The 26,683-nt window shown below is 45.4% G+C and overlaps 2 protein-coding genes across 2 annotated transcripts in view; one reads left to right on the plus strand and one right to left on the minus strand.

The window, feature by feature from the left end:
* Positions 1-554: 554 nt before the first annotated feature.
* On the plus strand, positions 555-8,862 carry cavin4b (caveolae associated protein 4b). The gene is made up of 2 exons (XM_056584441.1): positions 555-1,301; positions 5,901-8,862. The coding sequence occupies exons 1-2, from the start codon at positions 951-953 to the stop codon at positions 6,465-6,467; spliced, it is 918 nt and encodes a 305-aa protein (XP_056440416.1). The 5' UTR covers positions 555-950; the 3' UTR covers positions 6,468-8,862.
* The window catches only part of dnah5l (dynein, axonemal, heavy chain 5 like), a 69,268-nt gene continuing 49,888 nt past the window's right edge, over positions 7,304-26,683 (minus strand). Inside the window, exons 70-98 of the mRNA XM_056584431.1 lie at positions 26,285-26,443; positions 25,483-25,639; positions 25,112-25,257; positions 24,651-24,785; positions 24,153-24,254; positions 23,753-23,866; positions 21,300-21,467; positions 20,997-21,101; positions 20,758-20,871; positions 20,299-20,475; positions 19,777-19,971; positions 19,436-19,591; positions 18,888-19,070; positions 18,031-18,201; positions 15,950-16,201; positions 15,159-15,285; positions 14,672-14,793; positions 14,303-14,452; positions 13,785-13,949; positions 13,298-13,512; positions 13,111-13,166; positions 12,777-12,898; positions 11,601-11,751; positions 11,076-11,275; positions 10,069-10,257; positions 9,804-9,936; positions 9,509-9,717; positions 9,024-9,245; positions 7,304-8,449 (exon numbers count right to left, since the gene is read on the minus strand). Coding sequence (XP_056440406.1) covers positions 8,228-8,449; positions 9,024-9,245; positions 9,509-9,717; positions 9,804-9,936; positions 10,069-10,257; positions 11,076-11,275; positions 11,601-11,751; positions 12,777-12,898; positions 13,111-13,166; positions 13,298-13,512; positions 13,785-13,949; positions 14,303-14,452; positions 14,672-14,793; positions 15,159-15,285; positions 15,950-16,201; positions 18,031-18,201; positions 18,888-19,070; positions 19,436-19,591; positions 19,777-19,971; positions 20,299-20,475; positions 20,758-20,871; positions 20,997-21,101; positions 21,300-21,467; positions 23,753-23,866; positions 24,153-24,254; positions 24,651-24,785; positions 25,112-25,257; positions 25,483-25,639; positions 26,285-26,443 — 4,617 coding nt within the window. The 3' untranslated portion in view covers positions 7,304-8,227. The remainder of the gene's footprint in view (positions 8,450-9,023; positions 9,246-9,508; positions 9,718-9,803; positions 9,937-10,068; positions 10,258-11,075; positions 11,276-11,600; positions 11,752-12,776; positions 12,899-13,110; positions 13,167-13,297; positions 13,513-13,784; positions 13,950-14,302; positions 14,453-14,671; positions 14,794-15,158; positions 15,286-15,949; positions 16,202-18,030; positions 18,202-18,887; positions 19,071-19,435; positions 19,592-19,776; positions 19,972-20,298; positions 20,476-20,757; positions 20,872-20,996; positions 21,102-21,299; positions 21,468-23,752; positions 23,867-24,152; positions 24,255-24,650; positions 24,786-25,111; positions 25,258-25,482; positions 25,640-26,284; positions 26,444-26,683) is intronic.

A 26,683-nucleotide genomic window follows, 5' to 3' on the forward strand; every position in this document is an offset into this window, starting at 1 on the left:
TTGACCCTCTGTTTATTTTTAGCTTCAAGTGCCAGAGATCCCGTTTCAGGCTTTATCCTGCCTCACACTCTTTCTCTCACTCCCTAGCTCGTGGTCCATCGTTTGTTTTTTCATCTTTCAAGTTGCTCAGTTTGAGGACCATCGTTACCCTGTGATGCCATGGACACATTTCTACAAAAATGTCTGAAGTTTTGACGTTTTTAAGTTGTCTTTAAACGATAAGATAAGTCATTGACCGTCATAAGCACAGACAAACATATCATCGATACGCCAAACCTGTCAACCGGGTCATGAAACTCAATGGGGGTTGGGGGACAAACGTGGGACTGGGCATCAGGTTCATCAGGGGGGAAATAGACGACTGAAACTGAAACTTCATCAAATGATCCTTGAATGACACGGTTCCCAAACCTAACACACTCTAACTCTATGTCTATCTCTCACCATATCCCATTCTTCTTCCTCCTACTCTCTCTCTATTCTAGTTCTCTCCGCCCCCCCCCCCTCCCCCCTCCAGCCCTATTAGGTGGTTGGGGTCTGTGCTGATGACCGGGGCAGTGTCAGGTTGAAGCAAAAGTTCCAGAGGGTCGATCCTGTCCCCCTCTCCCTCTCTCCGTCTCTATCTGCCTCCCTGAGGAGTCGGCTCCTCTGGTCTCTCCTGTGGATCTCCTCCCAGCTCCTCTTCTCTGGGCCTCCCCGATGTCTTAGCCTTCCACCTGCTCCCCCTTCATCACCAGACCTCCTCCGATCCCACCCTTTGGCGTGGGATTCTCCTCCGAGACCAGCACCTTCTCCAGACCCTCTCCTGCTCTTCTCTCCGTCCAGAACCTTGGCTAGGCTTGTCCCTTTCCTTACCCGTCCCCCCCCGCCCTGAGAACAGGCCTCCCCAGCCTCTAGCGAGACTCCCCCCGACCCGGGCCCAACCGACCCGACCAGACCCGACCAGGACGATGACGGAGAAGCTGGGCAGCGTGGAGGACGCCGGCGGCATCATGGCGCTGCTGGAGCGCGTGGCGGGCATCATGGACAACGTCAACGCCACGCAGCAGCGCATGGAGGAGCGGCAGCTGGAGCTGGAGACCACGGTGAAGAGCATCCAGGCCGACGTGGTCAAGCTGACGGGCGAGCACGCCGCCACCAGCGGCACCGTGGACCGGCTGCTGGACAAGACCCGCAAGGTCAGCTGCCACATCAAGGATGTACGCGTCCGCGTGGAGAACCAGAACCTGCGCGTCAAGAAGGTGGAGGCCACCCAGGCAGACCTCCTGGCCAAGAACAAGTTCAGAGTGGTCATCTACCAGGTCAGAGCCGCTTGTCTGTATGTCTGTTCTTATTATTAGAATTCAAAACGGTAAACCTAGCGTTTGACCGTGGTCTGTCCATGATCTGTGCATCTTGACTTCGATTCAAAAGGGACCTTATTTAGTGTTTGTTCCATAAAGGCTGTTAAAAATGACAAGTAGATTGAGCTCTTTGCTGCAAAACATTTTAAATATTGTTGAGCAATGAGGGAGACGCCGGCTGGTATTGTGGGCCTGGTTAATTTTAGCTTCCCGTCCAACTGGTAGTGAAACTCTATAGGGGTCTCCAACTCCAACCAACATCCTAGTTCAAACATTAAACAAGTTAGTGAAGGGATTCCTGTGAGTTCCCCTTGAGAATCGTCTATTTGCAGTATAGTAATTTCAGAGCGTAAAACAAAGAGTTATTAAACACAGTCGATTTACCTGAGCAGAGCTATCTAAATACTAAATTTGCTTCAGGCTAGTGCTGAAATAGCAACGGGGCCCCTTGAGGTTTGCAGACTGAACACACACACGACCACACACACATACACACACACACATTTTCTGGTGGCTTCATTTTACTTTGGCCTTCGGAAAGCAGCTGCTTGCATATGTTGGTGACCTGGTTATTTTGGCCCTGGCATTGCCCAGGAGGGACGTCAGACCCTCTGAAAGGCCAGCCCATAGATCTAGAGCACATAGAACAGACTTGTATCCTCACCACAATTCATTCATTAATCTCAGGGTTGATACACAATTTGACACTGATGAGCATTGATTTGAGGTTATTCCACAAATGTTGTTACATAAATAGTTTTTGTGTGGTTCAGTCAGATTTTGGGTAAACCTCTTTTGGCATTAAAGATTTTTCTTCAATGCCAAAAGCATGAGCATCCTCAGTTATGGTTTATTAGGAATTCCATTATGGAACTGGAACAAGTAGCAATAGTTTAAAGGCATAGTATCTTTTAATATAAAAATCTCTATTCTATTAATAATCTTAGCTGAGCAGCTAGTCAGAATTAAATATAATATTAAACACTTTTATCCGTGCAAGTGACTTTGCCAGCTGACACACCGAGTTATTCTCAGTGTGTGCATCTGAAACTCCAGCATCTCTTAATATAGTTTCCTAGTCTCCCGCCCTTCAACTCCTTTCTCTCTTGTATCTGGTGCTTATTAATTAAGTAACATAAGGCATGAGTCTAATTACGAGACGTCGATAGTGGTCGAAGAAGCTGTGCTGCCAATTTGGCCCATGGATAAGGGAACACCAAAGGTTGTGTCACTGGTGGCAATACGTTGTCATGGGGATGTTATGATGTCAAGACGATGCTAGGATGTCACAGCCGTTGCTCCTTGTTTTGATGGCAGCCATTGCTGGATATTGTAATCAATTACATGACTACAAAATGTATCAGATGAAGATCTGCGTAATCTGTAGAAACAGGTGTGCAATTCAACGTTTGCTCACTTGTATTCTGGTATACATGATAGATGGAAACCATGACGTTTCATAGGCCACCCACAAAAACTAGTTTTGTCTTGGTTTCAGTAAAGGACAAAAGAGCTGGATAAGCCCTTCATTTGCCTCAGAAGATTGGCCTACTAAATCAAACAACTAAATAGGGAAATTCATCATCAGTATTGTGAACCTCTATGTGGACACACATCAATTCAGGGGAGTCTGGTCTGTAACAGATACTACAAAGTTGTCTCTATCACCTGACTGAATTGGGGTCCCAAGGCCTTGCCCTACCTAAGTCTGGCTTGAACTAATGTTAACATTAGTTATTCATGATAACTATGTTTTTCAACATATGATTTCTTACCTTAACGATTCAGTAGGCATAATGTGTAGTTTATTGTAGCTGAATCTACTAGTGTATATTCGTATTGTTAAATGCCACCCCTGTATGTCTATATTAACATTAACTCTAAGATTGCGGTAAACAGTTATGTTTAAATGTATACAGTATTCACATGTAGGCAACTTAAATGTGGGGTCAAAATGCAAAGTGCATAGACACAATCAGCTGTGACAGAGATGCGATTTCTTGTCGGTAGGCATAATAGATTGTCTCGCCATAGCATGCCCAATGCCTCTGGTGTGTGTAGCTATGTTATGACTGCAAAGCATACAGTCAAATTTCAGCATATCACTGTTAGTATCAGGTGTAGAATAAAGTGCCTAGCATGCACGTAATCATATATCCTGGTATGTTTCCTAGTCATTTCGCATGCTAGCTAGCTGGCAAGGCTTGCTTCTCAAAGTGTTGAGACACATTTAATTAATTAATAGATAGAGTGACTATACCTACACCTTAATTATTATCAAGGGTTTATTTGAGAACATAGAATATTGTTTTTGGTATGGTATGCTACATATGGCTCAAAATAAAAGTGCTGGAGGAAAACCAGTTCATCTTTAAGGTACATGCTGCCATCATCTGGGTAACCTGAACTCAAAATCTGGTTGCCCTCTATTATTAGAATCTTTGAGTCGGTGGCCCGCCTATTCTTTCCATTCCTGTTTCCTAACTCTGGAATCATGGAAACCAAATGTTCATGTTATTATTCCCCTGATAAAAGACTGGGACATTGAACATTCAACCTATCTGGATAATAAGTTTAAGTTGCTCATAGTTAGCAATTTATTTAAGCAAAGTAAAAAAATATCTTTAAGTATAAGCTAATTTCCAATCTTATATTGACTAAAGCAATTGTAGCCTGATTACCTTTATTTAATTTTCACAATGCTACTGTCTGCAGGCCCTGTATTAATTTAACAGAGCTGTGTCAGGGATTTTCTAGCTTGCTGGTGATATGTTTAGCTGTACATAGTAGGCCTACCATGGCCTCTAGTATTAGAAACAGATGGTGCAGTGTATTTATAGAAGTAGAATTAAGAGTTGCAATTCTACATCCAGTTAGCACCCTTAAATCATTGAAACCATGGAAACATATATAATTTGTAAGCTAGCTGCAAAATAACCATTTTGACCAAAGCGAATGCATTTATGTTGATCCAGTTTGTGAGTTCAAACTAGTTATTTATTTAACAAAGAACTAGCTGCTCCAGAGACATATTTCATACTATCGTAAATGACCATCGTGATAACCATCAACTATCTGATGGGACAATTCACTTCCTTTCAAGAGCATCGAATTTCCGATCCGCAAGCTAACCAACAGAAACATTAAACAGTAATGAGCCACACCTGCCAGCAAGCCACTAAAACAATTCAAGGATGGCTATAAAATCACTTTGAATGTTTGCTGTTGTGAGACCTGGTATCTGTCGAGTGAAATATGTTTTCAAAGGACCAGGGCAGCGAAGAAAGCATGGCCTCTGCAGCAGGTAGACCAGGATGGTGAGACAAAGAGGCATCTGAGGAGAGTGTTACGACACAACACCTGCCGTGTAACCATGCTATTGTCCTACTCTCATGTTATTACCTGTTAATTAACATGGAACCGGAAGGGCAGTCGCTTAATTAACTTACAATATGGTTGTAATACATTATTAACTAATTGGATGGAAAGGGAATCAACTGCGGGATTTGCAAACAGTTGCCTATTGAGGGAATATACTGTCGAAGAGGTATTTCTCTGTGGACACGTACAATTGCACATGCCACAAAAAACGTAAACTCCATATCGCCCTAATGTGATCAACTGTTAGAAATAAACTGGCCAATATACCAATGAGCAAATATACCCTAATCCACGCCAATCCTAAAAGTTCCACAATCATTTAAACCTGTTGACAAAGGCTTTATTCTGTAAGCCTTGCCTTGGAAATCATAATATACAGCAACAATTGGTTTAGTGTTTTTTTTTTACATGCAAGCAACAGGCAACCATCAGTTAGCATGGCTACTTGGTACCTTCAGTCATGACATAAATCAGAAAGAAAGTCTCAACAGCTTGAGATATCTCCAACACTACTTGTGACCTTGAAAGGATCATCCTGATTCTTACAAGCACATCCACTAGTAGTAACTTGTAACTAGGGCAAATCATAATGATCGTATTATCTGTAACTGAATCACAGGGTCTTGGATAACATTCTGGATGTGGCAGTTGGAAAACGATTGAACACATTCCAGGCTGCAGTGGCTCCTGGCCACCAAATGCTTTCTGAGGTGTCATGGCGACAAGATAGTTGTCGCGTCGTCTGATTTGAGCGTGTGAGAGGAAACAGCAGAGGACTGTAGTCTCACAGTGGTCTTCAGTTTGTATGCCTGTTCGAAATTCCTTTGGTTATGAAGTCATGGACATTCAGGATAGTGGCTCACTTGTACACCACACATGTCATATTCCAATGAATGGATGATTGACATTGATCAGCCATCAGTAGTCAAAGAAATATCCTCAGGGTCTTTGCGCATAGTGTCTCCAGAATATAAGAACAAAGAGATATGGTAAGGTTCCTATCAGTTGCTCTCATGGCTGTGTAGATTTCACAGGTTCTCATGTTTCTTATGAAGGATCACATTTCGCCTCACTATCTACGCAATGTTACAACATACTGTCACTTATGAATCCACTCTCTCTCCCGCAGTTTCTCATGTTGCTTTGTTTTCTTTGGGCTGTTTCCCCCCCCCCTAGGGTGACCACGAAGTGAAGTCCGTCGCCCCCGGCAACGAGCCCTCCGAAGCCAGCGGCGGCAGAGCTAGCTCAAGGGCCGAGGTGGAACCTGACAAGTTTGAGCTGCCTCCGGAGTCAGACGAGGAGTACATGGTGGTAGAGGAGGCAGACTCCGCCTCCGTCACCCGCGCCAAGAAGACCGGCCTGACCCGCATCGAGAGCTTCAAGGCCACCTTCTCAAAGGAGAACATGAGCAAGACCCGTGAGAACCTGGGCACCAAGGTCAACAAGCTGGGCGAGCGCATCGTGACGGTGGAGCGGCGCGAGAAGATCCGCCAGTCTGGGGAGCGGCTGAAGCAGTCTGGAGAGAGGTTCAAGGAGTCCATGGCCAATGTCCCTGCCAAGCTCAACCTTAAGAAGGAGCGGACAGTAGCTGAGGGCCAGGAGGGAGCGGAGGGAGGCGCCGACGGAGCCACACCCGTGCCTCCGCCCAAGGGCCGCAAGGGCAGCCCAGACAAGGAGGCCGCGGACGGGGCCAAGGCAGAGGCGTCCGAGGTCCCCATGTACGACATGAAGCAGCTGGCGTAAAGCGCAACGGCCGATGCAACAACTGGGTGTTGTGTTTCCCTTGGACTATTGTGACAACAAAAGAGAGGATGAAAGTATGTGTTTTATGGTCGATTCTCCCTGGCCAAGCTTCGGAAATGAAAATATTAAATGATCTATTTTTCCGTTCAGTTGAAAGAAGCCTCCAGTTAGAAAGGAAGTGACATTGGGCCGGTTCAAACATCCGACTGGCGGCAACGGCAAGAACGGACACCCACTGAAGTATAGGTCTACCATAAGGCGTTGTTATTCTTTCAGACATAGTTCTAGTCTCTGTTCTGATATGTGTCTACAGTTGACATTATGGTTAATTTATTATTATTAAATATTTGTTACATTTTTCGTCTACAAACTGCTAATTAAACAAATACAATAACAACAGAGAGAGCGAGAGAAAGAAGCATCTGGAGTTTGTCAAAGGTTTCAGTTGTTATTTTTTATGTATGTTTGAACAATGACAAGATGTTAGAGCTTTAAACAGTTCTAATGAAGAGTGGGTAAGTTATGATGGTATATGATGGGAATGTTGATTTTGTCAGGGGGCTGTAAAAGTAAAGTTTTGCACTCGCGAAATGTGAAAGATAGAATGCATTAGTTATTTCAGGTTGCAATTATACATTTAAAAGCTGTACTATGAGGAATTTGTAGAGAACTAATTTGGCTAGTTTTCCGAAAATTACGAAGATAAACTGTTATGGTAAAAATAATGAATACTAAGAATAAAGACTAAGAACATGTTACATATGTGATGTGAAATATCTCAACACTCTTAATATTGTTTTGCTGTATAAACAGCTCGTAAAAATAGAGGTCTATAACTATATTGTTAGAATGTTTTGAGTTATTATTTAGAGTTTGCATGAATGCATTTAAAAATACACAACAGATATTAGGTTTAGGGTGTTTTCGGTCGGATAGAGATGATAAATTATGCAGATTATTATTTCTTAACCTTTTACCCAATGTTGTTTTTAGGGCATAACACTGACTACACGGTTCTCATTGAGGAACTCAGCAAGTTCTATTTATATTTTGATTTTATTGCTTTTCAAAACCAAACCTATTGTATAAATGTCCCTTCACTTCATCTTCAAATGTAAATGTAAATGTATCAAACTAAAAATAATTCTGATCTATTTTTGATTAAAGTAAGTAAGGAATTGTGGTCTTTTCAAAGGCAAAGGCAAAGCTATTCTTACTCTGTCAAACCTGATCAAAGTACAATGGACACAAGTGAAGACTTCAAAGCTTGATGCTTATAGTAGTAGCCAACCCTTTCTTTAGGTTTGCATTTATTAAATAGCTTTACAAATGCAGCTTAACCAGGCTTTACACAGCTGGTAGTACAATAAACAGGTTAAACTTGGTATTATACGAAGGGTGACTAAAGATCCACCATTACTTGACTATTTGGAGAATAAAGAGTTTATATTACGTATATTACTACGTATTATTGTTTCCATACAAGACTTTTTTTCGTCTTGACCAAATCATTAAAGCTTAAAAAAGTGAAATCGATTAAAGCCCTTAAGTAAAATAGAGGAGAACAATTAATTTATGAGGTACTGGAAATTATGGATATTGTGTTCAATACGTATAGATACGTATATAAAGTTTAATCGACAAATAAAAGGAATGTTTTGCGGCGCTACAGGGAATAAATATGAGGCGATAAACTGCTCAAATAAAGGGCGGCCCCATGGTAACGCTCATGGTGGCCCCTGGGGGGAGGTGGCGGCGGATCACTTGCAGTCACAGAGCAGCGCGGTGCCGCGTAGCGTCCAGTGGTCCGGCTGCTGGCTGGAGCGCAGCGCCAGCTCGAAGATGTAGGTGAGGTCGGTGCGCCGGGGCTTCTTGTACACGGGACACGAGTACAGGTTCACGGAGGACGGCGCCGCCGGCCGCTTGCTGTCGGCCGTGCTCACCGCGTACACGTGCACCACGGGCAGCGGCGTGAAGAGGACCTGGAATGAGGTCAGAGGTCAGGGGGTGAGGGGTCCATCGAAGCGTGTTGCAGGTGAATGATGGGGTGTGTATGTACACTACTGTTTAAAAGGTTGGGGTCACTTAGAAATGTCCTTATTTTTTAAAGGAAAGGACAGTTTCCTTCAATGAAGATAACATTTAATTAATTAGTGCGGACATTGATCATCGGGTAAATGAGTATTCTAGCTGGAAAGAACAGATTATTTATGGAATATCTACATAGGTGTACAGAGGCCCATTTCGAGCAACCATGACTCCTGTATTCAGATGGTACATTGTTTAGCTAATCGTGCTAAAAGGCTACTTGATGATAAGGAAACCCTTTTGCAATTATGTTAGCCCTGCTGAAAACTGTTGAATAAAGTGTTGGGTGAAGTGTTTTCACGGAAAACATGAAATTGTCTGGGCAACTCCAATCTTTTGAACGGTAGTGTATATGTACCTCTCCATGTATGTGAGGAAGGAACTAGTAGGATAGGGGACAGGAGTCGAAAGGTTCCCGGTTCGATGCTCAATATTCAGTTCACCACACACACGTAGAAACACACAAACCTTTTGCGGTGACTCAGTGAGCCTGATGTTGCGTTTGTCCCAGCCGGCTCCGTCCAGGAAGAGGCCGTAGATATAGACTCCGCCCACATCCTCCGGGGGCGGGGAGGACAAGTCCTCCCTCATCATCCGGGTGACATCGTTGCCGAGGGCCACCGTATCCAAGGCCCAGCCCTTGGAGAGGTTGGCCCGAGTCGTCTCCTGACGCATGGCTGTCAAAAAACCCTGGAGACGCACACACACACACACACACACACACACACACACACACACACACACACACACACACACACACACACACACACACACACAAACAAAAAGGATGCATTTTTAGTTAAGGTTGACCCCTGTGATTTGATAAAACATTCGAGATCCTGGAGACATATTGTTGCATCCCTAGACCACAGTTGTGAACCCTTAATAGTCCCATTTCAAGCCGTGGCTCTTGAGACAGAGCAGCTGGATGAGGCCACCGCGAGCCCACCCACCTGAGGGTTAAAGAAGCCCGTCAGCCAGAACTGTAGGGGCCGTCCGTTGCTCATCCAGCCACTGAACTGCTGGTTGCGGTCCAGCAGCTCGGTGAACCAGAAGCCCAGTGTGGCCGAGTCCCAGCTGAGCTTCAGCCACAGGGCCGGGATGCGGGCGTCGTACATGCAGTCCAGGGCGTCCCGCAGGGCCTCCGACATGATGATGGTGCCTGGCAGTGAGAGGTGTACCAGGTTAAAGAGTGAGGGAAAACAAAGAACGCATGGAGCTGGAGCGATCTAGAGGGAGTAAGCTCACCGTCTATGGCCAGCTGGAGGTCAATGAGCGTGCTCCGCACAATGCTTATGATTAGCTGCATGCGACCAACCTCCTGCTTGAGGAAGATGTTCATTGGCTGGAGCAAACCCATCTTCTTGAGCTGGGCTTTGACCTATCGACCCAACATCAGACTCAGTGAGATTTATTCAGTGTTGATATGCTATTAATATGACCATTAGGTACACGGTTAGAGTTTTAACCAGATTAAAGGCTGTCAAATGTTTAAGGCAACTTAATTGCTCACCTCATGTGGCACATAATCAGGTGGTAGCTTCCCCAGCATCTCACTGGCTAGCCTCTGAGCTGTTGCCTCCCTGGTTTCTCCGGACCCGCCCCCACTGTCCTTTGGTTGGATGTTGATGATGGTGATGAGTATCTGATTGGCCAGATTTGTCTGGTAGGTGATGTCGGCATTGGGATGAAGCCCAAACACCTGGCAAATGACAGATGGGAGAAGAGGTTTTCAGAATAACATTTTTACACCCCCAAGTAGGTTGCGTTGTTTCTCTGTATTTCAAAGAGTCTCAAGATAAACTCTGTCTCAAAATAAACTGCTAAAGCCCACAATACACTGCTTATTATAATATACAAATTAACATCAACCAATTTAAACTTTCTTCAGATGGATAGACCTTATTGAATCCCCTCTCTCTTCTGACAATCAAATATTAGGCAGTGTTTCCCACAGAACAGGTAGCAATGTGTGTGTGTGTGTGTGAGTGGGGGGGGGGGAGATTAGACATGGGCTCTTGACGGGTGGGGAGGGGGTAAGATGTGGAGTCCTGCCGGGGGGGGGGCGTAGGCATAGGGGCGTAGGCACGTTGAGAGGAGGCCCGGGCGAATCCGCTGTCAGTGTGTGCATGTATCAGTGATACGCGGTTTGATCCAATAAGTGTTAGTGTACCCGTGTACCATTGGCATGTATGTGCGCTTGTCTCTGTGTGCGTGTGTGAACGAGAATGACTGGGAGAAAGAGTGCGGAGATGAATGAACGGAACAATATTTATGTTTCAAAATCGCCTAAAAAAACAACAAGAAAACAGAATCAATTTGTGGCGCTCGGTGCTCATTCTGTGGCGCTGTGCCTCACATTGGTCTATGTATGGGTAACACTGTTAGGACTGTCAGTAAAGATATGGACTTTAGGTCTCTCTTGTCAGCGTATACAACAGTGATGCCGATGACTCCACCCAGTCTGTGGCTGTACGCCACTGGAAATCAGCCGGTGCCAGAGGGGGGATAGACGCTGACCTCGGGCGTGTCCGCTACGGGCATGGTCTCTATGTGCGCCTGGAAGTCCTGCACCGTCTTGGCCAAGCCAGGGATGCTGTAGCCCTTGTAGAAGCAGAACTTGTCGGAGAAGGTGGTCTCACTGAACCACACGCGGGTGAAGGTGTTGAGCAGGTGCTTGTCCAGGTCGTCCGTCACCCGGCCGCCATAGAGGACCTCCCCTGGATGACCCGTCAGATTCAGGGTTAGTTTAGGGATCCGGGATTCTCCACTGGTGGTTGATTTAATTTCAGATAATGATTATTACTGCATTCACTAATGTTACTTAATGGTTATTTAATGTATCCTTAAGTTCAGTCCCTGATGATAAGGATTAGCGTATTGATTGTACAAGATAATATATTGCTTATTTCTCTGTACTAAATATCCGCGCCCTGGCTATGGTATCTGCATGACTGAGTCACAGCAGGAAAACCTTTGAGAACGTTTGAGAGCCAATGGCTACACTAGGTTAGGTCAGACTCCACTGGGTGGATGGAGCCTCACCCAACATGTAGCGTATGCAGGACCAGTTGACGCCTCTCTTTGGGTCCAGGTCATCCAGGTGGTTCTGGACAAACTGCATGCTGGAGTAGAAGTCTGCCTGGTTGAACTCGTAGGGGATGTTCCAACCGAGAGGACCAAACTTACGACGCTCCTACAACGCGCGCGGGGGGAAAGAGATAGTTACACACAGATACAATAGGGCTTTAATCCAAATGCATCATGGGATTTTACTTGTTGCGATACGCCGCCATTTTGTGATGAGATAGACGAGAGAATTGTAGTACAGCATAAGTAAATATGCATTACGCAATATAATATATGCATGCGTAAGTAAATATACCGTAAGCTTAGCTCATTAAAAAACGCTGTGGCGATTTCAAACATAACAATATCTTCTCATAATGTGCATTAAAAACACAATTAACTATCAACTACCATGACCAAAGCACTACTCCCAATACAATTTCTATGCAACTATACTTGGAGGTCAAATGGAGGTGGTCGATGCCATCTAACGTCACGATGTACAAGCCCTGTGCAGAACAATGTTTCTGCATCTTGGGTGTGCTTGTGTGAGCCCACTAGAGCCCTCAAGTCATCATGGACTGGCCCCACTCTCACATTTCTAACTAAGCATGATGAAGCAGCTCTTAGTTTGTATGCACCACAGATCTGGAACTAGCTTCAAGAACAACGAGAGGTATGCCTCAACATTTCTAACAATTATTTTGCATAATTTAATTCTGCTGCATGAATTAAAAATGATATTCCTGCTCAACATTTATTCTCCTATCGTCTTGCATATTATATTTGTCCTGTTTTCATCTTCTTTAATCTTTTAATGATTATCCTTTTAATGTTTTTACGAGTGATTTCTTCTCGTAGTTTGAATGGCCTGGTATTATTAGGGTGCTATATCAATAAACGTGCCCCTTTGGCGATGAGTTCTGCATTCAACCCATCTCTAGCAGCAGTGCCCGCAGATAATAGATAGCTGTATGGACCGGCAGACAGACAGACAGACAGAGGGACGGGCCGACAGAGAGACGGACAGGCAGACAGACAGACAGACAGAGATACAGACAGGTACCTGGACGGTGGTGTGCAGGAAGGCCACAGCGTACAGCAGATAGCTGTATAGACAGACAGCAGTCAGACAGAGAGACAGACAGGTACCTGGACGACGGTGTGCAGGAAGGCCACAGCGTACAGCAGAGGTTTCCACTGAGGGAGGTTGGAGACCTCCAGCTGCTCCTGGGTCACGCCCCCATAGGTCCTCTTCAGTCCAGCTTTCATTCCTGACCACGCAACACACAACACACAACACACAACACACACACACACACACACACACACACACACACATTATACAACGTGTGAAAAAAAACACAAAAGTCCCATAATACATTGTGAAGTTACAGAATATCATTGAAAACACATGAATAGAATGAAGCTATTGGAGAATGAGTGAAGAATGAGTGATGAATGAGTGAATGATTGAATATTTTACCAAGCGGAGGTTCGTTGGTGAACTTAATTGCCGACTGGAGGAATGCGATGGGAAACCTACAATGCAACAAAACCGGTGTGGTTAATATGGTCCTCCATGTTGATTGTGTTGCATAAACGGCCCCTTGTGTACGAGGGATCATGAAATGGATAACCAGTCATAATAATGACGGAAGCAGTGATATTACTTGGGGTGCACGTCGGTCGTTAGCCACACGCGGAAGCCCTCGTGCACACTCTCTGTTGGCATGGTGACGCTGTCCAAGAGTTCTTCCAGGAAGTCCAGACCGAGGTGGCAGTTCTGGAGGAGGAGCCAGCCGCCGTCTGTCATGCTGCTGGCCAATAGGCGGCGAGCGTGGATCTCCTGGCCCTGGCCCATGGAGATGGGCCTGCATGGTGCCCCCTTGAGTTTGGAACAATTTGACAATATAATTTATATTTTTTAATAAATTAGGAATTATAACAACAAATAACTGTACAACAAAAAAATGTAGTAAATAACCGTTCAACCTAACATATGTTTTTTTTCCAAAACTGTTTAGCAAGAAGTATTTCAACAAGTGTGACTACGATTGTCTAAAATATAATCCAATTCTTTGTTCTTGACCATCCCACCGCTTTGCCCGCTACTTTCAGTCATCCACCAATCCATCCACCTCGGCGCCTCCACCCCACCTTATTCCTGGCCAGCCGCTCGATGTTCTCTGTGGGGTCAGAGCCGCTGGAGAGCAGACAGACCATGGGGGTTTTGCTGTCGCTCTCGGCCCACATGGAGTCCAGGTCCAGCACCAGACCCTCTGAGTACTTCGGCCCAAGGGAGTCTGCGATGTAGCGACGGGCCTGATGTAGCAACACATGCACACATTCAGAATGTACCCTTCATCTTCCAATAGAGATCCCCTTTGCAAATGATGCACAGAGATATATAATCTTTCAGACCACTTTTACCTGTGCTTATAAAATGTCTCATTTGAGATTTATTTGGAGCGGCCAAAATTTACATTAAGGGGATTATGCAGATGCCTTTATCCAAGTAGACTTACAACCTGCTCTACCTCCTGAGCTACTGTCGCCCCCAAATTCATATTTTTGAAACTTATCCCACCTGAGCTATGGTTCTGTCTGGACTGGATTGTACCGGATCCCCACCTGAGCTATGGTTCTGTCTGGACTGGATTGTACCGGGCCCCCACCTGAGCTATGGTTCTGTCCGGACACCAGCTGCGGATCAGAAGGAGTTTCCTGAAGGTGTCGAGCAGGTCCTGGTAGCCATCAGGCAACGGGGCATCCTCTGGTGCCGATTGGTCAAACCAGTTCCTCCAAGCACGCTCATTAAGGTTCACCTGAAACCCCAGAGACACAAAGTACACACACACACACACACACACTGTTTACAAATACATAAAACGCACACTTTGACCCAAGATCTGGATCACACAGGCATCTATATGATCAATGCCATAGTACATCACAAGCCTAGTAACGAGATGCTACAGCTTCATGTGATGCAGCTCACTAGCCTATATTGCTGGATGCTATAGCTGTATGCTAAGAGCAGGCACCTGTACGAGGAGTTGTGTGAAGGGGTGCAGGCTGGACAGCTGAACCAGGTTGAGCCAGGTCATATCCAGGATCCAACGCCGGGGTTTAGGTTCCACCGAGTTCAGGTCCAGGGAGGCCCCACCTGCTCAGTGAATACCTCACTGTTAGTATCACACATGGTATACTACAGACTACCATTATCCCACAAATTCAGTTTGTTAGCAAAACAACATTCTATTAATTTATTATCAAGTCAAATTCAGAATCAGTGTGGGATGGGGTTCGAACCAGGAATCCTTCAGCTGGGGGTCACCCTTACAATTGCAAAGTCCTGCTCATAGCACCAAAACATTCTTTCTAATAAAGTATTTATTTTCATTACTTTACACAACCCCTTAGTTCCCCTTATTCTGACTTGGTCGCTCTTTGGCCAATAAGCTGTCTAGCCTCAGTTGGAGAATGTGTAATGTAATGACCGGGTAAGGGGGGGGGGGGTTGTACTCTGACCTTTGATGAAGGAGTGGAACTCGCTGTGGGAGATTTTGTGGGCCTGCAGGTCGGTCTTCAGCGCCAGCAGCAGGGTGAAAAGGAGCTTGTCACTTTCATACAACCCCCTGGAAGTGTAGCAGTACACCTGGAGGGAGCGAGACGGGAGAGGATGCTTCAGTGAGGTGAGGGAATGGGCTTATAGATTAGTAAAGTCCATTAAAGGTTGGGCAGGAAATTTATTTGAGAATCATTTTTTATTCTATTTTTTGAGATCCTCTTGACATCCCGACATCAAATGCATATTCAATCATTTTATTCAGCCAGAATAAAACGATAGGATGGCTGACTAGTCTGTACCTAAGTGGCTGCCTTGGCCAACTTTGCAAGTGCACTCATTGCACATGAATGGAGTCTTCAACAAAGCTAGGCAGACCATTGCTATAGCTAGCAAGCAGGTCATGTGTTTCGGGGAGTGGCTTTGCGATGTGATACCTTAGAAATGTAGCTTAGCTTCTTTCTCCAAATTGCCAACCCCATCTTTAAATTGTCGCATTTAACTATGAGATTCTGTTTACGTTTTCTTTTATGATTCTGAATACTATGATGAATTTGTATGTTGTTTACATCGTAATAAAACGTATTACGTACACAGAAGTAAACAGAATAAACATTATCATTCTGTAATCCGGAAACAAAGTATTTACAGGAAGCTTTCACTTCAATATAAACAAGAAAAACTCTATAACCCTATTTTAAAAATATGCAGTTATATGGATTATCATTGGTCAAAAATGATAAAAAATGTTAACCTGATAGGTCAGGAAGTGAATAATGTTGTTGATGCGTTTGGCTGTGAGCTGTGACTTGGTCGAGTTCTCCATGGACGAGTCGAATATTCCAAGGAACTGTCTGAGAGAGGTCTGGTACATGAGGTTCACCAGAGACATCTCAACAATCAGGAAGTAGAGGATGCTGCCTCTGGTGGCCACCGGGCGGTACTCCTCCCTGGCCTGATTGATCTTCACTTCAGTGTCTGCAGCGATGGTAAGCTTCTCACTCACCTAGGAACGAAAGGTTTGGAGAGGAGAGGGGCAGAGGATGAGAGGAGAGGAGCGAAGGAGGGGAGGAGAGGGAGGAGGACTAGAAATAAAAGGAATGTTTCGTGATAGGGGTTGTGGGGTTGCTATAGCACTGATCTGGGAGAGAAAGTAGAGATTGAAATCTAAATTTAGAGTTTTGGTGTCTGAGGGTTCTGTCCAGCAACCGACCTTCTTTGTGCAATCGCTGAATTGCTGCATTTATTCATGTGTAAAACATGAATAAAATATACACTTCCTTCCCGAGTGCCCATGTGGGCTTAGTGAATGAAGCCATGAAGACTTGCATTACTAAATATCAGAGCTGTCAGTTAAACACGTTATTAAAGCAAATCAAACCAATTTTAACGACGTTAATTTTTTTAACGCGTGATTAACGCACATTATTATTTTTAAAAAAATAAAGATTTTTTATTTATTTTTTTGGGCAGAAAAAAAAACAGAAGCAGTAGCCTGACTACTATGTTCAAGGCATATCTTTGTATGTTCATCGTTTAATTGCATTATAGGCTTTTTTTTTGTACCGTCCTGTTTTGATCAGTATATGCCAATGTTGTTATCAATAAAAAACATTTGCACAAGGCGAGCCGATGCACTTCTCCATGTTGATAAGAGCATTAATGGGACATAGAATTCAAGGGTTATTTAGCATGGAAAAAAAAAATACGATTAATCGCGATCAATCGTGAGTTAACTATGGCATTAATGCGATTAATCGTGATTAAATATTTTAATCGCTTGACAGCCCTACTAAACATATAACCCCTAACCCTGATGGTGGGTGTTTAATGTTCTGCCTACAAAAAGGAGCACCCCTAAACCTGACACATTTAGTAATCTAGTTCACCACTTGCAAGGAATATGACCTATTTTTGAAGAGGCTTATGTCAAATGTGACGGTCGGTGAGTGAATACAGAGTTCAATACCCTGGAGATGCCAGACCTAAACATGAGGACTCAAACCCAAAAGAGGTTCAGGAACCACTGTAACTAGACCCTCCCCAGGGTTAGTGAATTCCCACAGTCCCCCCGGAGATGGTGATGGTGGTGTTGGTGGTGGAGGTGGTGGTGGTGGTGGTGGGGATGGTGGTGGTGGTAATGGTGGTGGTGGTGATGGTGGTGGTGGTGGTGTTTGTGGTGGTGGTGATGGTGGTGGTGGTGGTGTTTGTGGTGGTGGTGGTGGTGTTAGTGGTGGTGGTGTTGTTAGTGGTGGTGGAGGTGGTGGTGGTGGTGATGGTGGTTGAGGTGGTGTTGGTGGTGGTGGTGGTGTTTGTGGTGGTGGTGGTGGTGTTAGTGGTGGTGGTGTTGTTAGTGGTGGTGGTGGTGATGGTGGTTGAGGTGGTGTTAGTGGTGTTGGTGGTGGAGGTGGTGTTAGTGGTGGTGTTAGTGGTGGTGTTAGTGGTGGTGGTGGTTGAGGTGGTGTTAGTGGTGGTGTTGGTGGTGTTGGTGGTGTTAGTGGTGTTGGTGGTGGTGGAGGTGGTGTTAGTGGTGGTGTTAGTGGTGGTGTTGGTGGTGGTGGTGTTAGTGGTGGTATTGGTGGTGGAGGTGGTGGTGGAGGTGGTGGTGGTGGTGTAAGTGGTGGTGTTAGTGGTGGTGTTAGTGGTGGTGATGGTGGTGTAAGTGGTGGTGGTGGTGTTTGTGGTGGTGTTGGTGCTGGTGTTGGTGGTGGTGGTGTTAGTGGTGGTGTTGGCATTGGTGGTGGAGGTGGTGTTAGTGGTGGTGGCGGTGGTGGTGTTAGTGGTGGTGGTGGTGGTGGTGTTGGCGTGGAGGTGTTGGTGGTGGTGATGGAGTACCTCCTGGGCGGTGGCCTGGGTGACCCTGAGGACCTCGATGAGGGACTGGTCCTCCACCAAGGAGCCCTCTGTGCTGGTCAGCCGGTACAACAGCCGGTCTTCCAGCTCCTGCATCCTCCTCCTGTTGGACGTGACCTCCTCCAGGAGCTTCACCCGCTCAGACTCTAGCTCCTGGTGGAGGGGAGTGGGGGGAGGGGGAGGCAGGGAGGGGGAGGCAGGGAGGGAATGGAAATGGAGGAAAATGAGAAGGGAGACTATTCATGCATCTTATCTAGCTAAGGCTCTTCATAAGCTCCTCAGTAGTTAACTAAAGAGCTAGCTAACTAACCAATTAAGGAAACCCAACACACTAAATAACCAACAAACTAATTCAATTACTCGATAATCAAATCATCAACTGACTAACCAACCAAACTAACAAACTAACAAACATGTATACTACCCAAACTAGAACTCACTAAATGATTAACTCACACTATCACTGAAGAACTCACTCACTTTCCAACTTACTCACAAATTCACTCCTAGCTACCAAACCCACTCGCTTACAATCTCCCTTCTAACTCACTAACTAACTCAGTGGGTCTCAGAGCACCAGACTCCCTCACTCACCTGTTTAACTAACTCAGTGGCTCTCAGAGTACCAGACTCCCTCACTCATCTGTTTAACTAACTCAGTGGCTCTCAGAGCACCAGACTCCCTCACTCATCTGTTTAACTAACTCAGTGGGTCTCAGAGTACCAGACTTCCTCACTCACCTGTTTAACTAACTCAGTGGCTCTCAGAGCACAAGACTGCCTCTCTCACCTGTTTAACTAACTCAGTGGGTCTCAGAGTACCAGAATCCCTCTCTCACCTGTTTCTCTATGAGGATGACGCGGCCCAGCAGCTGGTCCTCCAGGCCCGTCTGCGTGACGGTGAAGTCCACCACGGCTGTCTTGGCGCTGACCTCTGGGCTGTAGGCCGGGTTGGCCAGCTTGGTGGTGATGTAGAGAGAGAAGCCCTGCATCACGTCCACCTCCTTGTCCCCCACCTTCACCTTTAGGGGAGAACGAGGAAGAGGAGGCAGACACAGAGAGGGAGAGGAAGAGGAGGAGGACGGACCAGGAGGAGGAGGCAGACACAGAGAGGGAGAGGAAGAGGAGGAGGACGGACCAGGAGGAGGAGGCAGACACAGAGAGGGAGAAGGGGGGGGGGATCCGAGAAGAAATGATTTTATTCAGTTGCTCAGCCCAAGCCAGAAACATGAAGCAAATCGAATGGTATAAACACAATGCAGCAACCAATCACTAAATAAACAAATAATAATAAAAATATATATTTAGATAGCTACAGGACGCTATAGCTAGCGTTGTGTAGCGTTTTTAGCGTTGCCATGGCTCCAGCTGTACTTCTGGACTCTACCTTGTAGGTTGATCCAGACTTGATGTAGTTCTTGTCCAGGATGTTGTCCAGGACGGGGTCCAGCTCCTCCCCAACGTCCTCCAGGAGCAGGGGCCTGCCGAGCGACAGACTGTCCTCCAGGTGGGTGCGGAAGTACTTGTGGTTGAGAGAGGTCACCTGAGGGCGAGGAAGGGTTATGAGGGGAGAAGGAGGGAGAACGGTCAATGGTAACTTTGAATTCATGTAAGAACAGCAAAAGTAATCAAATTGCAAGTCATTAGTAATAGCAATATTCATTGGTACAAAGGAATAGCAATGAATACCAAAGAATGGTACAAAGGAATACCCTCTCCCTCCCTCACCTGCAGGCTGTTATCCGCCTCCCGGTTCTTGACCCAGATCTTGCCCTGGCCCTGGGGGTCGATGAGCAGGGGGTAGCGTGCGGCCTTGGTCACCACGATGCCGTTCTGGATGGACAGGTCGTCGTTGGGCAGGCCCTGCAGGCTCCACTCCCCCACCGTGGTGCTGTCCACCAGCATGCTGATCACATTCACGTCCTGTTGGGAACAGTGTTGATTATATGGAGGTTCATCAGTTAGTTAGTTAGCTAATCCACTAGTGAGAAATTAATTTAATTTTAACTCAAAGTTTATTTTGATGTAATTAGTGGGCTCAAGGTCTCTGCTATATTACTTAAAAAAAGGGTTAGGGTTAGTTATTAGTCAGCTGGCTAGTTAGCTGATCCGCTAACTAGTTTGTAGCCACTGTGAGCCTTACGTGGCTGTAGTAAGTTAGACAGGGAGCTAGCCTTGCATGGCTTTAGTAACTTAGCTAGTGGATGAGCTGGTCAGTCAGTTGTTACTGGCCAAAGTTTAAACTCTTACGTGGCTGAAGGGAATGTGCTGCTGGCTCATCTCTGTCTTCCACAGGGAGAGCATTAGGTTCCTGAACTCCTGGTTGAAGGGGCCGGCGTAGGAGAGGAAGCCAGTAGCTAGCAGCACATCTCCCACCAGACGCTCAATCTGGCTCTGGAACATCAGGCTGCTCTCTGTCCAGCGCACCTGACCCGCACACAGACACAGACACACACACAACACACAAACACACACGGATAAATGGATGGCTGTGTGGATCAATTAATTCGTGGATGGATGCATCAGTGAATAGATGGATGGATGGATTCGTTTTGGAGGGATTGCCCCTGTCCAACTACATTTCAGCTGTTCTTGGACATCATTTAGGATGTACTTCACACTTTTTCCCAGGATGAATTGAATCCCCTGGCAATACAGGCCTCAGACAATACATGGGCAGAGGCCGGGGGAGAGGAGTCAGTGCTGCACCTTCTCTCCCCCCAGTCCATCGATCAAAGCCGTGGCGGTGGTCATCTTGGTCCTGCAGGCCTCGGCACCATCCTGCAGCTCCTGCTTCTCCTGCATGGCGGCGTCGTACAGCGCCTACAAGAGGACAGTTGAATGTAAAACATGTACAGACATATTGTGTTCACTCGGATTGCAGAAACACATCAAGACATCTTTGTTTGAGTGCGTGTGTGGTGTGCGCCAGTCGTGTGTGTCAGTACCTGCACAGCGTCCAGCTCTTGCTGCTTAGCGTCTAGTTGTGCCTGAGCGTTAGATAACTCTAGCTGGGCCACCACCAGACGGGCCTCCTGCAGAGCCAAGTTAGCCTGGACACCAGCAAAAACACAGGCAGCAAGCAGAGAGGCAGACGGACAGACAATACGCAGATAGATGGAAGAACAAAAAGACACACAGGGAAACACACAAGAGAGTTAAGGGTAGACAGACAGACCCGGATAAAGGATACAATGCGGGGCTTGTGTGCGTGTGTGTGCATTTGTGCGAATGTGTGTCAGTGTGTGTACCTTCAGGGGTAGCACTTCCTTGTTGATGGAGAAGAAGTCGACCATGGCCTCGGTCCAGGCGCAAAGGCCGGCCACGTTGCCACAGATCCTCTTGGCCGACTCCAGGTTATAGTCCTCCATGTCCAGGTAGGGGGCCAGTAGCTCCACCATCTCCTCAGTTATACTGTCCTGCAACCAGTGTTGGGCAAGTTACTTTTAAAAAGTAATTAGTTACAGTTACTAGTTACTTCTCTCAAAAAGTAACTAAATTAGTTCCTCAGTTATAAATTCTGAAAGTAAATTGAACCGCAAGCGGTGAATAACGGGGTCCAAGCTAAATTAAAAGTCAAGAACACACTAATGGAAGATATATAAATATGACAAATAATTATGAAGGAAAGATGTTGATGAAGATGTTCCACTTAATGCAATACTGTGCCTTGCTGTGAGCTGCAAAGCAATGGCCGAATATCATGTTCAGCATGCTATAATCAGGATTCAAACTCTCAACCTAAGGAAAAATGTCTATTGATAAGCATACAACATCCAGAAACCTCCAAGCACACATTTCTCAAGTGAATTAAGGGCTTTCTTAAAAGCATATACCTGAAAAATCTTTGAAATTCTGGGGAAATTAAACCTCTGTAGTCAAGAACACTAACAGAAGAAATATAAATATGACAGAGTTAATTATGAAGGAAAAATGGTTAACGAAGAAGTTCCCTTAATGCCATGCTGTGTCTTGGCAGACCGATTCTTGGAAACTAATGAGCCGGAATGTTGCCTGATGAATTTCAGGTGCTGTTCAATGTTGTGTTTCTTAAATGAGTGGCAATGACAGAATGTCATGTTCAGCTTGTTCATAATGCTCTAATCAGGGACTCTCAACCTAAGGATCACCAGTACACAGCATTATCCCGTTAAGCCACTGACATTGCTGAACTGCATGAAGCCTTATTCATATGGTGAAAATGTTGATTGATAAGCACACAACATCAAGAAAACTCCAAGCACACATTTCACAATAGAATTAAGGGCTTTCAAGAGTACAGACCTGAAAATTCATCCTAAAATTCATCCTCATTAGGTATCCACCTAATGATAGCCTTATGGTAGTTATACGATAGCAACATTTTCATATAGGTAAAATGGGTTGAGACTGTGGACGTTTGGCTTTTCCATGAAATTGTGGGAAAAGTAAACATTTTTAGAGCAGAAGACCAGGGTAAAAAAGATGCATCTGATTTGAGAGATTAATATGATGAAAGAATTTTGAGTCCAGGTCAATCCATTAAGGAGAGATAAGGCTAGTTCATCATTTTTTTAAATAGCGCCATCTTTGGATGCAGTACCAAATTTGGGTTTATTATTAGTGGGGGGTATTGGTATCCACCTGATAATAGGTGCATGTTTTTTTATACAATAACAAAATGGTCATAAGAAAATGGGGTAACTGCTCTAACTTTATTGGCCAATATTTCTCAAATGGAACTAAGTAAAACAAATTCTGTTCGATGATAAAATCTAAAGATTTTATGTGGCGAATTGGTGAAATTTTGATTATTTTTGTAGCCTGTGAATCTTTTTATCATGTTTAGCAGGGTTTTATAAATGCGTCTGATTCTAGAGATATTCTGAAAGAAGTTTAAGTCCAGGCCAATCTGGTGAGGAGAAATAAGCCTAATTCATGATTTTTTACAATAGTGCCACCTTTGGGGGCAGTACCAGAAATTTGTGGGTAGAGCGGGTTATTGGTAACCATACCTGAACATTTCAAGAGTTTTCGACTTACGGTATAGGCTGCGGTATGACTTTTACAGTCAGAGACCGATGCAAAGAGTCAAAGAGAAGATGAAAGCAAGACAGACAGACAGGTACACGGAGCAACAGAAGGGTAGAACCAGATATATGTGACAGAGAGACAGGCAGATAGAAAGACAGACATGCAAGCAGACAACGAGGCAAATATTTGGACCGTAGACAGGGGTTTTCCCTGGCGTTATTCTCAATATAGACCCTGGCTGATAGAAGGACTAATCCGCGGCTTTACAAGTATGCTGCTGGTTGTGTGTGTGTGTGTGTGTGTGTGTGTGTGTGTGTGTGTGTGTGTGTGTGTGTGTGTGTGTGTGTGTGTGTGTGTGTGTGTGTGTGTGTGTGTGTGTGTGTGTGTGTGTGTGTGTGTGTGTGTGTGTCCGTTTCTGCATTGGTCTATTCCACAGTAGCGTTAATCTCATTTAATTCCTGGTGTGTATTTGCGTTGCGTTGTCTGACGTCAGCGGGGAGCTGCCCGAAGCAGAAACAAACAGAAATAGTTTGGCCGTGCCCTCACCCTTAAAAGTGTATATGTATATGACAATGTGAAAATGTATATAGACATGATTATATATATGTCTATATAGAGATTTTGAGTGAGTGAGCAAGTGAGTGGAGTCGGAGAGAGAGAGGGAGTGAACGAGTGAGAGAGAGAGAGAGACCTTGCTGAAGTTAAGCAGCATGCCGAGGAAGCCAGAGTTCTGCATCAGCTTCATGGCCTCTGGCCAGGAGGGCCTGGGACACGCCCGCTCTGGGTCAGCCTTCACAGTGTCCACCTGTCAACACACACACACACACACACACACAAACACAGTAACACACACAAGCACACAAGCACACAGCTAGATCCAGCCCTCAGTTGGATTCACCTCAGACGGTGCTTTTGCTTAATGCTATGTAGCCTTGTCTGGTTTTAAAATGAATGCTCTTTCCTTCAACTGTACCCGGGACTACAATGGAATAGCAATACAAAATGCCCCCATTCAACTAATTTACATTTAGTACAGAGGAAATTTATAAATATGTAACAAATAAGTAAGTGTGTTTGCGTGTGTGTCAGACCTTTCTCTGGAACAGCAGCAGCACAGAGTCCATGATCCTCATGATGAGATGAGGAGGCTTCCCCAGCTTCCTCACTGTCGCTATGTCAGTTGGCTTGATAGTCTGGAGAGAGAGAGAGAGAGAGAGAGAGAGAGAGAGAGACAGGGACAAAGAGGGAGTGAGAGAGACATATGCACCCAGATGTAGAGAGAGAGAGCAAGAGAGAGATGTTATCATAATTAGCATAATCTTTTTAGAAATGTATTGAATACTACTCTTATTTTGTATTTTAATTCTTAACTTCCCAACTAAATGAAATGAGTATTAGTGATATTTTCGAAGGACCTCAAAGAGAGATAACCATTCATCCATTTTCTTTTACATGGTTCAGAGACAGACAGACAGACAGACAGACAGACAGACAGACAGACAGACAGACAGACAGACAGACAGACAGACAGACAGACAGACAGACAGACAGACAGACAGACAGACAGACAGACCACTCCGTCTCTCTACCTGCAGTGCAGCCTCAGCAGCGGCCAGGGCTGGCTTGGCGGCTTCCAGTTTGGTTTCCGCCACGCTCTTATCAGCCCCTATCTCCTCCACAATGGCCTGGGCCTTGTCCTTCACCTTCTGCACCTGCTGCTTCACCTGGAGGACGGGGAGGTGGAGCAGAGGGGAGGGGAGGAGAGAAGGTGGAAAGAAAGGAGAGGAAGAGGAGAGGAGGTGAGGTGGGAGGCAGGAGAGGAAGAGGAGAGGAGGTGAGGTGGGAGGCAGGAGAGGAAGAGGAGAGGAGGTGAGGTGGGAGGCAGGAGAGGAAGAATATAGATGAGGAGAGGATAGAGAAGTGGAAAAAGGGAAAAATGGGAACGGAGAAAGAAGAGAGAGAAAAGGACATATATATATTCATGTCAGTAGGTTTTCTAGACCTACACAGAGCATCTATGTTTCCTCTCCTGTAAGAATATCCATCGGACCTTTTCAGCAGCCTGGGCTTTGACGGTGACCTCCTGCAGGACCCCGTCAGCCTTTTGCGAGGCGACCGCCAGCTCACGCTCCTTCACCACCAGATCCTTGGACAGCTGGCTCACCGACACCTCTGCCTCCATCAGCTTTGATAAGCCTGCATCAGGAACACATGGGCTCTGTGTCATATCAAGGGTTTCATATTTGTATACATCAGAAAAATCTATGTTTATATTATAGGATAAGTCATTGATAGGTTTGTGAAGAATAATGGATTGATTGATTGATGATTGTCCTGATTAGTTTAATGATTTATTCTTAGATGGTGTTGTTTCCAACTGTACCTAATCGAAAAAATATATGAATCATAAATGCCACAAACCTGTCTTCATGCGCTCTGCCAGCATGCCCACATAGGAGATCTTCTCAGAGTAGATGATTTTGTAGCCATCGATGAAGGATAGGTAGGACTTTGGTGTGACGTAGGTCTGCCGGCGGAACCGGTCAAAGTACTCTGTACACTTCTCTGCCACCAGGTCCTGAGTGCCGGGGTGTTCAAGGACTCACTTATTATAACACATTTGTATGAAAAAAAGGCTTACATACATGCATATAAACGTAACACGTATGCACTTATCAATCTGTCTCGATCCTCCAGTCAAAAAGAATCATCAATGGTTTAGAATAACTTTCATGAATTAAGCGAAACATAACCCCACATATACTTTCACTCAGACTGTAAATGCAGTCATAACCACTTATATATAATGTTGCAATCATTGTTTTCTACAGTGGTTTGGTTTCCAGTTGTGGCTGTATGGTCTTGTAAGGCGGTCTTGTGGCCTTGCTTCTTTTCATGCTTAGTGGCTTTTGTTGCAATACGTGTGAAAATAGTGGAAGACAGTATTTTAATTATTGACGATGGGGGGGGGGGGGGGGGGGGGGTTAAGCTAACCCCCCCCCCCATTGGTAGACAAGCAGACAAAGTGGTCAGTATTATGGTTTCTTTCATTTGTATTAAAGCGATAAGCTATGTTTGTTGTTTTCCATGGCACGTTGTTTAGGTTAATGTTAGCCGTGTATAACAAAGTAGGCAACTGAATGTTCTGTTCTTTGAGATGTGGAATACTGCAGTAAACATCAGTAAAAGGAACCAGAGTTTCGCATGTGATCATAGACACTACCTGGAAGGTCCCCATGGTCGCCACCACGCTACTCTTCACTTCCTCTGAGCAGCGGAAGTCCTTGAACTGAGACAGGAAGTGATGCGCCACGGCCACCAGGGCGTCCCGGGGCCAACGCTGGAACCAGTCCACTGTGCAGCCGGAGATGAGTGCTGGGAACTTTGGAGAAACACGCATCAACAAGCACCTCAGGACTGGATCATGGTCATTTAGCGAGGCACATTTCTCTAGAGCAACATACAATGGATTCAGGGACACTCAGGGACAGCTGTTATGGCAGAGCAGGTAGGGGTTAAGCCTCCTAACAATAGACTACCAAGGTTTCGGGTTCAAACCCAAATGCCCTGCCCTGTCATTAGAGGTCTGTCCCCTACCTGCTCATTAATGACATTAAATATT

This window comes from Gadus chalcogrammus, chromosome 23, assembly GCF_026213295.1.
Source record: "Gadus chalcogrammus isolate NIFS_2021 chromosome 23, NIFS_Gcha_1.0, whole genome shotgun sequence".
NCBI lineage: Eukaryota > Metazoa > Chordata > Actinopteri > Gadiformes > Gadidae > Gadus > Gadus chalcogrammus.